Raw genomic sequence first — 13,123 nt, forward strand, 5'->3', positions numbered from 1 at the left:
AAATATTTGCTGAAATTAGAGGGGTGTACCCAAATTGTCACTTTTGTCCTTTTGGTATTTCCCCTTTAAATGCATGTACCCACTGTGCCCACTGTGTCTGGTGCGCCTGGGTGGTGATGGCGCCATTGCTTGGGCCCAATCATTGTTGCTTACAACTGTATTTATTATTATTATTATTATTATTATTATTACTATTATTTTTGGTTTGTTGAGATGCATTTAAATACATTTTTTTTTAAATTATTCTTATTTTATTTTTTCCACATATATTTTAATATTAATAATAGGGAAAACCTTTAATTTAAAAAATAGGAATATAGTATACTAATTGTCTCACTAATATTATTAATTAAGAAAATTGGACAACGCAAGAAGTAATTAGCCTTGAAAATGCAGCCTTTATCTTTATTCATTTTTCCTGATGCAAATTCAATGCTTATAAGAAACCACATAAACCCCTCCCTTTTGTGAAGATGCCACCCACTGTAATTAAAGTCATGGGATTCTGTGTGACATTTTCAGGCCCTTACAGGCCCATTCAGGGTCTATGTTCCAGCATAAATAAAAATGAATGTTGTTTGAAGACTTTTCCCAGTTTTACAATGAAGGTATGCATGCATGGTTTTCTTTGATTTGCCTTCAAGGCTTGCTATATTGATTCTGATGACTAAGAGGCTTCTATTGTGAATGGTTTATAGTTTCATAGATCATACAATTTCATAGTGCATATCATATTTGGAAATAATTTTCTTATGAATATTTTAAATACCTGACTAAAAGTTTAATTGTTTTCTTAATCTATGTCTAAATGCCTTTGTATATTGCATACTGTCTTTGTGATTATGGAGACTCATTCATGCAAATGCATATGGTACTGGCTTTATATCTCCCCAAAGGCATAGTTTGCAATTTCTGATGATCTAGATATTAGGTATGTATTACACAAAGAGAATGTTACATTTAACATGTAGAATCAAAGTAGAATAATCTTTTTTCAAGCATCCCAGGAATTTACTTCATAAGAAAATTTCTTAATGAAATAAGATTAAAAAATACATATTACTTTAGAACTGTCTGATGAATACATTTAATCTGTAGTGTAGATTATACCTGTAAGCATTTTTCAGTGAGGATTTTATAAACAATGTTACGTGATAAGAAATGAATATGTAATCTTTTAGTGTGACCAAATTGTTTTGCATAGATTGGAGAATATTTTCATGATTGTTAATTGTTTTAAGAGCACAGAGAGTTTGAATAAACATGTCATACTGATTAAAGAAATTATAGAATATTGAAGAAAAATGATTTGCTAATTTTCTTTTCCCCTCACAGGTGTAACTTACACTTTTGTCCGTAAAGGAAGGTAGAAAATAGACAATATGATTTCAGGTAGGTACACCTGTGATGACCAGAAACATAAACAACCGGGCTTTAGTTTGAACAGGCACTTTGAGTCTTATCCTATTTTAATAATGAAAAACATTAATTTGAAGAAACTGTTTGCTTTGGCCAGACAGAAATTTTGGTGAACTTAGCTTTTGGATTTATTTTAACAATAAAAATTTGTTAAATGCTTCATGTTTTGTCCTAGATCAGACATGGACTCTTGTTTATAAGCTTAACTAACATTATTTAAAACTAATATTCCAATTAGCAGCTAAGAAATGTGGAAACTGAACCATCATAGATGAGAATGGAGAATGGAGTTTGAAAATTTTTGTGATAGCTACGGTATTATAGACAAATGTCATCACTACCTACATCACATAAAAACAGTAAAGCAGAGTGTGCCGTGCAGACTGACAAAGCCTTGTGACAGGTTCACTGACTTGAAAGTGGATATCGCCACAATATTCAGAACTTTTGAACAGCATCCAGCTATCACACTAGGTGTGCAATGAACCCTGAGCTGAGCAGCCAGAACCAGTAGAGGGGGATGCACCATGTCCAGACACTCCTGAACTGCCTCCCTCTGAAGATGTGATTGTCAGATTTCCACAAACATATAGTGTAATTTGTATGAATTACTGCACTTATATATTGGTTATTAAATTTACATGTGGCTGCCCTTATTCAGAAGACTTAAAGGTGGTAGATTTTGCAGAAAATACAAAAAGATCCAAAAAATCAAGACAAATACAACTAAGCATTTAATTACAATTCAAAGGATGCGAATATAAAGGACCATATTCCTTTGCCTTATTTGTAGAACTGGTCATCATTGTAATCCTTATTGGTGATATAAACACAGGCCCTGGGACTACACTGAACATAAACCATATTGTGATTGGACGATGTTATGAGTACATTACTCTGGTAAACCCTAGTACTAGGTGAGTTCTTTCATATGCACTCTCTTTTATCTGAAGTGTGAATATATATATATATATATATATATATATATATATAATTTGTGTGTGTATGTGCATACAGATATAAATGCGAAGAGATATGGTATGAATTTGAGAAAGCAGTGGTCCAGAGAACACCATGCAGTGTGACAGTGAAAGATTATGACACAATGTTTCATGCTGCACCTCAGACTCTTCCCTGTGACAAAGTAAGAATTTCCATTAGAAATGCCAAATCTTGTGTAGAGAGAATTGTCACAACTGTTTCATAATCTCCTGAAGAGCCTCATTACCTGACCTACTGTCAAACCCATATGACCTTTCACATTTATCTGATTACTAATTCTACTCTTTTCTGTGGTTACTGACGTTTATGAAAATTATGTCTACCATCCTTGGTCCTGCTTCATATTTCAGAGCGTTGCCAAGCATTTTCCAATACATGGATTAGCTAACTCAGTTCCTACTGCATTCAGTCTGAGCCATCACTGGTGTATGGTAACAACATGTCATGTATTATGAACTAAACATTAATATACTGAATTCACTCTGTCCAGTCAATGTATAAATTAAACAAAGGGACAGACAACATAACTGTAAGTTTAGTGGGGCTTTTAGCTTGGTTACAGGAAACACAGCATGAGCCCCATGGTGCATTACACACATAAATTTCACCCATATTCTAAAATGACTGCATTACCCATGTTCAACATCTAAAAGCTGCTGTTGTGGAGCAAGACACGAGAGCTGATGCAGAGCTACCTAGCTGTACAAGGACGTTTTTGGACGTTGGAAGATACACTGGTGGGATTCATGTTCAAGGACCTCATCTGGTGTGGTCAAAAGGAAAGAGAAAGAGGTATAGTAATAGAATGTGTTTGGATGATTAATGATTAATTAAAAATGTAATTGCAACAAATTGCAAACTTCCAACTTATGTATGTTACTTCTCTCCCTTTTTTTTTAACATAACCTCTCTTTTTCCAAAGGCTTTGATTTTCAGTCTTGTCCAGAATGGTCAAAGTGTGTGAGTCATCCTGTACACTCACTGTGGAAAGGAGCATCACAAAATGTAAATCTTTTAAAGTAACTTATTAGTCAATTAATCAATTCAATGTGGTTGAAGGATAGTGCCAAAGTGGATAGTTTACATATGTTCACTACAAACAACAAAAAAATCCCCCTGTACAGATCCCTCAATTTTCTCACCAACCTTGGCTAACCATGTTTTAATGCACCTCTCTTTGCGCGCAACGGCATTATCATGCTGGAACAGGTTTTGGCTAGGCCTCTTCATTCCTGTGAAGTGAACGTGACTCCCAGTGTCTGCAAACTTTAGGAAATATAAGTATATGTGTATTCTGATTCACTTTAGTCACCCTGTTTGTGTAACTGAATGGCTGCCTTATTTATTTTTTACAGTTTGCTGCAGCAGCCTGTGGAAATATTACAGTGCTTTTAAATGGATCTATTGAAAATGCATTCAACAGGAACAGGTCAGAAATAGACAGACATACAAAGCTGTTAATTTGTTTACACAAATCTAAGTCACACAGTCTTAGTCATTGGCAGTTTTATTGCTGAGATTATGTTACTTATTTTGAAACAAGACTGTATATAGCCAGTAATACACTATATTGCCAAAAGTTTTGAGACGTCTGCCTTTACATGCACATGAACTTTAATGACTTCCCATTCTTAATCCGTAGGGTTTAATATGGAGTTGGTCCACCCTTTGCAGCTGCATCTCTCCTGGGAAGGCTTTCCACAAGGTTTAGGAGTGTGTTTAAAGGAATTTTTGACCATTCCTCTAGAAGTGCATTTGTGAGGTCACAGGTCACTGTGGATGAGAAGGCCTGGCTCACAATCCCTGCTCTAATTCATCACAAAGATGTTCTATGTGGTTGAGGTCAGGTCTCTGTGCAGGCCAGTCAAGTTCCTCCACACCAAACTCAGTCATCCATGTCTTTATGGACCTTGCTTTGAGCACTGTTGCGCAGTCATGTCGAAACAGGAAGGGACCATCCCCAAACTGTTCCCACAAAGTTGGGAGCATGAAATTGTCCAAATTTTCTTGGTATGCTGAAGCATTAAGAATTCCTTTCACTGGAACTAAGGGGCCAAGCCCAAACTCTGAAGAATAACCTAACACCATAATCCCCCCTCCTCCAAACTTTACACTTAGCACAATGCAGTCAGACAAGTACCGTTCTCCTGGCAACCACCAACCACAGACTCATCCATTGGATTGCCAGACAGAAAAGTGTGATTTGCCACTCCAGAGAACATGTCTCCACTGCTCTATAGAGTCCAGTGGCGCTGTGCTTTAAACCACTGCATCCAAATGCTTTGCATTGCATGTGGTGATGTAAAGCTTGGATGCAGCTGCTCAGCCAATGAAGACCCATTCCATGAAGCTCTCTACACACTGTTCTTGAGCTAATCTAAAGGCCATACGAAGTTTGGAGGTCTGTAGCTATTGATTCTGCAGAAATTTGGCAACTTTTGCACACTGTGTGCCTCAGCAAGTGCTGGCCCTGCTCTGTGATTTTAAGTGGCCTACCACTTTGTGGCTGAGTTGCTGTTGCTCCCAATTGCTTCCACTTTGTTATAATACCACTAACAGTTAACCGTGGAATATTTAGTAGTGAGAAAATTTTCACGAATGGACTTATTGCACAGGTGGCAACCTATCACAGTACCTCACTTGAATTCAATGAGCTCCTAAGAACGACCCATTCTTTTGTAAAAGCGGTCTGCATGGCTAGATGTTTGATTTTATACACCTGTGGCTATTTAAGTGATTGGAACACCTGAATTTAATGATTTGGGGGGTATCCCAAAATATTTGGCAATATAGTGTGTATTGTATAAGGGGTTCCTCATAATCAGACGGTAAATAAAATGAATGAATGAATGAGATAAAACAGCAAGGCTAATTTTAACTGAAGAGGTTCTATTACATAAACCATGGTAGCAGTAAAAAATTCACTTCAGTTCTTGCTGTAATAACATTACTTGTTTTTGTGGTTTTATTTCCTCTAGCATGTTCGGGAGTGTAGAGCTGGACAATCTGAACCCCAGGATGGTGTCCCATGTCCACATTATTGTTGTTCCAAACTTAGAAGGCCCTTTTGTGTAAGAGTGAATGATAAAGTAGATTGAATATAAAGCAGTATAATCTATTTTCTTGCCCCATTTTCTTAGATCTCTCCTTGTCTTTGCGAAAAAGTGCACATAATTTTAATAAATAGTCAAATGAAAGCTCCAACAAGTCGACAAGTTATGTGTAGTAGGCTACATTTGATGACTTTCAGCAGTCCAGTTTTGCTTACTGTATTACTTTAGTTCAAGTTACACGTGATCACATGAGAAGTTCTTGAGAAGCAGGCTGCTCTGAATTAATGGTTTTAATTCTGAATTCCTTAAAATAACCTGAAAACTCAGTTGTGTGTTGAAGTCTGAAATCATATTTCTGGAGTTAACAAACTCTTTATGTTTCTAGAGAGTCCTGTTCCAAGGGATCCATTCTCACACTGGTAGGTGTCCTGCAAACCAGAGGTTTCCACTGGTCCTGCACAGACAGAGGTGAGTATTTATTTTGACAACTAACAATTATATCTATGATTGTTTCTGTGATTAACCAATCATAATAATAATACTTATATCTGAAACTTGTACTGCACCAAACCACACAGAGCATATTTTTAACAGAACCTCATATACAACACTAATGATACTTCATTGATTAAGAACCCATGAGTTCCTACCAAACTTGTTCCAAAAGCAACTTGTACCTTTAGATAAAAAGAGACCCTTATCTCTATAGTGCCACCTCCAGCATCAGCAATTTTATTTGATTGAACATACCATATATACAGAATGTGATGTACAGTCCTCTTCTAGTAGTATATTAAAATCCTAAATCCATACTAAATTAATCCTTCATTTAGTGGATTGCTAAATGTAATGTGATAAATTCAATTGACTGTACACTCACCATCCACTTTATTAGGAACACCTGTATGCCTGTACATTCACATACCTATATAATTAGGAAATAGTGTGGCAGCTGTACAAAATATAGGCCAATATTAAGCCTCCCAAAGATCCTAGAAAATGTAGTGCAGCAGTTATGCTCATATTTACTATTCATGGCCTCATGGTATCATTCAGGATCTGGCCATGAATTGTCATCATAGCACAGAGACAGCACTAATGATTAGGGTTGTGTACACTGTTGCTTGTCTTGCTTGACCATTGGGTAGAAGATATTGGATTTATGGAAACATACCTCTTTTGTCTTACTTGACTGATCATTATTTTGTAGAGGAAAATGGTGACTTCAAAAAGAACATATATAAAGAACCATTGGGCCTAAAAAGAACCTTATTACATAAGAAACATTATTTTAATATTAATAAAATTAAGTTTGGTGTTCTGTTCTTTTTATAAAGAACCATTGGGCCTAAAAACCTTTCATACTAGCTAACATTAATTTAATATTATTAAAATAAAGTTTGGTGTTCCATAAGGTTACTTTAGGCCCAATGGTTCCTTATATATGTCACCTCTGGTTAAAATTATTGTTAAACCTGGTATTAGCCTCCATTATTATGGCGATGACATATCTTTATGTTTGAGCAAAACCAGATGAAAAATGCCAGCTTAGTAAACTGTTTAAGGAATGTTTCAGTACATTAGACACTGGATGCTAACTTCATTCTGCTTAATTCTGCCAAGACAGACGTACCTGCACTAGGACCACAATCAGCTAAAAGTAAGCTGTCTGATTACATAGTAACTCTGGATGGGCTTTCAATTACAATAGGTGCATGAAAATGTGTTTTGACTTACGACTCCTAAACACTCCAAATGCCTCGATAATATTCAGAACTGGTGACTGTACATGCAATGGAAGATGTTAAACTTCACTTTGCACCCCAACTTCACGTCTCTTTACCTCCTCCTTGATAGCTGTGGTGTACGAGGCGGGTGACTCTAGGGCTGGAGGTGAAGACCTCTGCAAACCTGTCTAACAAATCCGTCAAGTCCTTGGTCTGAGGCGGAGTAAGATCTCTTTGTAGCAAGATATGCTCTTTGGGGTCTGGTACATAGGAAACAAAAACAGACACAGCAGGACCAGGCTCTATTAATTTTTCTGAAGGTTGACATGATATAGTGTCTGCTCACTTACCTATTTGTTGCAGGCGGTAGTTGATGGGTCCCACTCGCTCATCTATGGTGTAGGGGCCTTGCCAGCAGGCCAGGAACTTGCAGGTGGCATCAGGGAGGAGCAGAAGGACGCAATCTCTCACAGCAAACTCTCTAGGTTAAGCTGGGCGATTGTAGAGCCTTTGCTGGACTCGCTGCACCACCTCTAGGCTTTCTCTGACAATAGAATTGTCCCCTGCATCCCATGCCACACCCAACAGAACCTCTCTGGCCGGGTGGTGACCCTGGTCAATCATTCGTACTTGGCCTAAACAATGCTTTAGGCGGTCGTCCTTTTTTTGCTCTTTCCTAAAGGACCCCTCCCAATCCACATGTTGAAACACAATAGACACTGGATTAACTGGTGTGTTTCACCTTCATTCCTGGTTGCGGCTCAGCATCAGGGCCAAAAGCCTCTAAGCTCTATCCAGCATGGCAGTCACCTGGCAACTGTTGCATTTTACCATGGCGATGGGAGCCTTTGGAGTTCTGTGGAGAATACAGCCACTGAGCCAAGGCCTGGTATTTGTTGGGCCCACCAGATGGACCTAGTTCCATAGGCATTGGCTTGTCATTGGCTATAGGCCCTACAGTGGGGCATCCCCTGGGGGCCTTCTCTCTTCACCCGCTGATCCAGACAGCAAAAGTGGTGACTTCAAGTCCCTCCAGAGCGTGGCTCTCATTGCTCTGCCCTGCCAATCTCTAGTGTGGCAAGCACATGCTTGAGTGTCTACACTTTTTCACAAGGGGACTTGTGGGAAAGGTAGAGAGCTGGCTGATATGATGACGAGAAGGAAGGTGGATATACTGTGTGTACAGGAGACCAGGTGGAAGGGTATCAAGGCTCATAGAACAGGAGCAGGACTCAAGCTGTTTTATTATGGTGTGGCTAGTAAGAGAAATGGGGTAGGTGTGGTCCTGAAGGAGGAGTTTGTGAGGAATGTTCTGGAGGTGAAGAGAGTATCAGATAGGGTGATGAGTCTGAAGTTAGAGACTGAAGGGGTGATGTTGAATGTTGTTAGTGGTTATGCCCCACAGGTAGGTTGTGAGTTAGAGGAGAAAGAGAGATTCTGAAGTGAATTAGATGAGGTGGTAGAGACTATTCCCACGGGTGAGAGAGTGGTGATAGGAGCAGATTTTAATGGACATGTTGGTGAGGGGAACACAGGTGATGAGGAGGTGATGGGCAAGTTTGGAGTTAAGGAAAGGAACCTTGAAGGACAGATGGTAGTGGACTTTGCTAAAAGGATGGACATGGCTGTGGCTAACACTTATTTTCAGAAGAGGGAGGATCATAGAGTGACTTACAAGAGTGGAGGTAGGAGCACACATCCTATAGACTACATCCTATGTAGAAGAGGCAGTCTGAAAGAGATTAGTGACTGTAAAGTGGTAATGGGAGAGAGTGTAGCCAGACAGCATAGGATGGTGGTGTGTAGGATGACTGATGGTCTGTAAGAAGAGGTCAAAGATAGAGATAGAGAAGAAAACCAAGTGGTGGAAACTGAAAAAGGAGGAATTTAGACAGAAGTTGAGCTTCTGGGTGGTCAGGTAGTGCTGCCAGATGACTAGGAAACTACAGCAGAAGTGATCAGGGAGACAGGAAGAAAGGTGCTGGTTGTGTCTTCTGGAAGGAGGAAAGAAGATAAGGAGACTTGGTGGTGGAATGAGGAAGTTCAGGATAGTATTCAGAGGAAGAGGTTAGCCAAGAAGAAGTTGGACATGGAGAGGACTGAAGAGAATAGATGGAATACAAGGAGTTACAGTGCAGAGTGAAGAGGGAGGTGTCTAAGGCCAAGCAGAGGGCATATGATGAGTTGTACACTAGGTTAGACACTAGAGACGGAGAGAAGGATTTGTACAGGTTAGCTAGGCAGAGGGATCGAGATGGAAAGGTGCTCACAAGTGAGGAGAGTGTACAGAGGAGATGGAAGGAGTACTTTGAAGAGCTGATGAATGAGGAAAATCAGAGGGAAAAAAGAGTAGAAGAGGTGAACTCTGTGAAACAGAAAGTAGATAAGATTAGAGAGAGTTGCACTGTGTGTTTGTAGACTTGGAGAAAGCGTATGACAGGGTGCCAAGAGAAGAGCTGTGGTACTGTATGAGGAAGTCAGGAGTAGCAGAGAAGTATGTCAGAGTGGTGCAGGACATGTATGAGAGGAGCAGGACAGTGGTGAGGTGTGCTGTAGGGCAGCCAGAGGAGTTCAAAGTGGAGATGGGAGTGCATCAGGGATCGGCTCTGAGCCCCTTCCTGTTTGCTATGGTGATGGACCAGTTGACAGAGGAGGTCAGACAGGAGTCTCCTTGGACAATGATGTTTGCAGATGACATTGTGATCTGTAGTGAGAGCAGGGAGCAGGTGGAGGAAAACCTGGAGAGGTGGAGGTTTGTGCTGGAGAGAAGAGGAATGAAAGTCAGTTGTAGTAAGACTGAGTACATGTGTGTGAATGAAAGAGAGGGAAGTGGAACAATAAAATTACAGGGTGAAGAGGTGAAGAAGGTACAGGAGTTTAGGTACTTGGGGTCAACAGTCCAGAGTAATGGAGAGTGTGGGAGAGAGGTAAAGAAGCGAGTGCAGGCAGGTTGGAATGGCTGGAGAAAGGTGTCAGGAGTTCTGTGTGATAGAAAAATATCAGCGAGAATCAAGGGGAAGGTGTACAAGACAGTGGTGAGACCGGCCATGCTGTATGGTTTAGAGGCAGTGTCACTGAGGAAGAGACAGGAGGCAGAGCTGGAGGTAGCAGAGCTGAAGATGTTGAGGTTCTCTTTGGGAGTGACAAGGTTGGACAGGATTAGGAACAAGCACATCAGACGCTGGACGTTTGGGGGACAAAGTTAGGAAGGCCAGATTAAGATGGTTTGGACATGTTAGGAGGAGGGAGAGTGAGTATATTGGTAGGAGAATGTTAGACATAGAGTTGCCAGGAAGGAGGCAAAGAGGAAGGCCAAAGAGGAGGTATATGGATGTAATAAATGAGGATATGAAGCTAGTGGGTGCAAGTGTTGAGGATGCAGAAGATAGGGATAGGTGGAGAGAGATGATTCGCTGTGGCGACCTCTGAAGGGAAAAGCCGAAAGAAAAAGAAGAAGAAGAAGTAATTACACGTTGTTTCTTTTTTAGAACCCATTCATTCATTCCATGTTTCCTTTATCTACAGGAGCCCCTGCACTCATGCACTCCTCTCCATGATACCAGCCATACCTGTCTCTACAAGGTCACACATAAGTGATGGGCCAGGAGGGGTATGCACCCACTATTGACCAGATATGGAGGTTTTTTTTACACTCACACACTTTTTTAATCTATTGGCATGTTGCCTCCGCCCAAGTGAAATCTGCCAAGCAAGGACAAAACACCCATGCATTCCCACCCAAGGGGACCTAATCACACTGTGCACCACACTTAGCAATATGAAACACAAGACCTTTAAAAAAAAGAGTGGGGGTGGGGGTCAACACTCAGAATGAAGGAGCCAGTGCCCAGCAAATGGCATGATGATTCAACAAATTGGAGTGTCCAATTGCTAGGTCTATATGTGGTCCTGATATGTCAGACCAGAGACAAGGCATAAAAAGTACCCCATAGCAGGTGTCATGAGTGGTTCTAGGGTAGGTAGGCCAAACCACTAGGAACTGACCTAGTGGGATAGATAGATAGATAGATAGATAGATAGATAGATAGATAGATAGATAGATAGATAGATAGATAGATAGATAGATAGATAGATAGATAGATACTTACTTGATTCATCACAGTGGGAAATTTACAACAGCCTTTTAGTTCCCAAACTAGGAGCAACACCAAGGAAATGAAAAGAAAATAATAAAAGTAGGGATCAAAGCAAGGAAAGTTCTTAAAGACACAAAAAGTTTAGACTTATTTATTTTTAAACAGTTTTCTACTCTACATTCCTCTTGAGTGACCTAGCAATGCATCCCCCTGCTAATACATTTCCTCAGCACCACAAATTATATGTGAGACTGAGCATGTTTCTCTATCTCTTATCTGTATATTTTCTGTATTTCCTGCAATGACCACTTAACAGTAAAACATATATTTTTATTCTTTTGAGATCAAAAACCTTTACTCCGTTCTTAATTTGGAGAAGCATCTTTTTCATATTTTATATAAGCATATTTTTTATTCTTTTGAGATCAAAAACTGTTACTCCATTCTTAATTTGGAGAAGCATCATGTAGCCTTACCACCATGAGCAGGCTATGCAAAAACTGCTTACCTTATAGGTGTCACCCACTTTGTACAGCTCTCATCTGCAGCAACCTGCTTTAAGCTTCGATTCTCCTTGCTCCTTTCTAATCATGCTGGGGTGAACAAATTAACGTTGTCAAATATTCTCAGGGTCTCAGGGTTCTGATGTCAAAAATAGACTTTTTATTAAACAAAACGTCAAGTCATTCTGCTGAATAACTGTTAATAACCTTGGGCCATCCTTTTATCTAGTTCTAACACAGTGATCTGAAGTCCTCTAAGGCATTGGAGCATTTCATATTAAATTCAGTGCGAAATGTTGTAACTTGCTAACTTTGCAAAGCGGAGCTTCGGTGTCACGGAAGCACAACAATGAATGAACTAGATATTTTGCAGCCCCTCGCGCATCTCATGTTTTATGTTCATATTTGTAACACACAATGTGTAAATTTAATTTGAAATTAAAATAAAAAGGTATTTAAAAATGTGGTGTTTTTATCTGATTAACACAGACACTGAATAACATTTGGTTAAATTTGCAAACATAGGTTTGTTTGTTTGATGAATTATGAATTGATAATTCTTCTTAGCTTATACATTGGTTATATTTGAATAAATATACACTATATATGATTGGTTACTGATTGTTATCGACTGTTTAAAATATTGCATAAAAATTACTACACAAATGTTATACTGAAATGAACTAGTAATGCAAGAAAGCCTTTCTTGTTATGGATTTGGAATACATAGACCAATATATATATATATATATATATATATATATATATATATATATATATATATATATATATATATATATATATATATTCATAACTTTGCTCCTGCCATGAATATAGACTCCTCAATACAGAGCTCAATGGGGAAAAATATCATGCTGGATATGTATATAGATTTGGACTTGGTAATGTGTTAGGAACAAAAGGATGCCAGATCGTTTGATGGAAATGAAAATTATCAACCTTCAGAGGGCTGAATTCAAAGAAACCCCGAAAATCAAAGTTAAAAAATGATGCAGCAGGCTAGTCCATTTTGCTGAAATTTTATTTTCAGCAATTCAAAATGGTACTCAATAGTTTGTAGGTGCTTGTATACATGACTGTCAGGGCACGCTCCTAATGAGACGATGGATGGTGTTGTTGTGAATTCACCGAAGCAGACCAGGGGACTCGGAAGTAGTGTTCAGCAGGAATGTTTTATTAGAGATCAGAACACACTGCGGTGGTACTGTAGTCACCAAGTCCAGTGAAAAGAAGCTTGCTTTACAGTTTTAAAGGCTTTGAGTGGGCAGGCCTTGAAGGTATGACAATACAAAAGCCTTGAG

At 39.2% G+C, this 13,123-nt stretch overlaps 1 protein-coding gene across 2 annotated transcripts; it reads left to right on the top strand.

Moving 5' to 3' along the window:
• The first annotated feature begins 511 nt into the window (after positions 1–511).
• Positions 512–12,211, top strand: LOC131344089 (ADP-ribosyl cyclase/cyclic ADP-ribose hydrolase 1). 2 transcript variants are annotated; one of them, XM_058376049.1, is made up of 10 exons: positions 512–608; positions 1,336–1,392; positions 2,213–2,336; positions 2,437–2,563; positions 3,075–3,213; positions 3,344–3,426; positions 3,777–3,850; positions 5,400–5,492; positions 5,860–5,942; positions 10,727–12,211. In XM_058376049.1, exons 2-10 carry the CDS (start codon positions 1,383–1,385, stop codon positions 10,756–10,758), a joined length of 765 nt encoding a protein of 254 aa, XP_058232032.1. In that variant the 5' UTR covers positions 512–608; positions 1,336–1,382; the 3' UTR covers positions 10,759–12,211. The 2 variants fall into 2 exon arrangements, with proteins under 2 accessions (XP_058232032.1, XP_058232034.1); XM_058376051.1 differs by lacking the exon at positions 512–608 and having other exon boundaries at positions 1,248–1,392.
• Positions 12,212–13,123: the final 912 nt, after the last annotated feature.

This window comes from Hemibagrus wyckioides, linkage group LG23 (genome assembly GCF_019097595.1).
Source record: "Hemibagrus wyckioides isolate EC202008001 linkage group LG23, SWU_Hwy_1.0, whole genome shotgun sequence".
In the NCBI taxonomy this organism is placed as follows: domain Eukaryota; kingdom Metazoa; phylum Chordata; class Actinopteri; order Siluriformes; family Bagridae; genus Hemibagrus; species Hemibagrus wyckioides.

What these genes read in the sequence shown, in the direction of transcription:
- LOC131344089 (XM_058376049.1), top strand. An exon ending in AGACTCTTCCCTGTGACAAA is followed by an intron (nt 2,564 to 3,074) that starts GTAAGAATTTCC and finishes AACATCTAAAAG; the next exon opens with CTGCTGTTGTGGAGCAAGAC. An exon ending in TCAAAAGGAAAGAGAAAGAG is followed by an intron (nt 3,214 to 3,343) that starts GTATAGTAATAG and finishes CTTTTTCCAAAG; the next exon opens with GCTTTGATTTTCAGTCTTGT.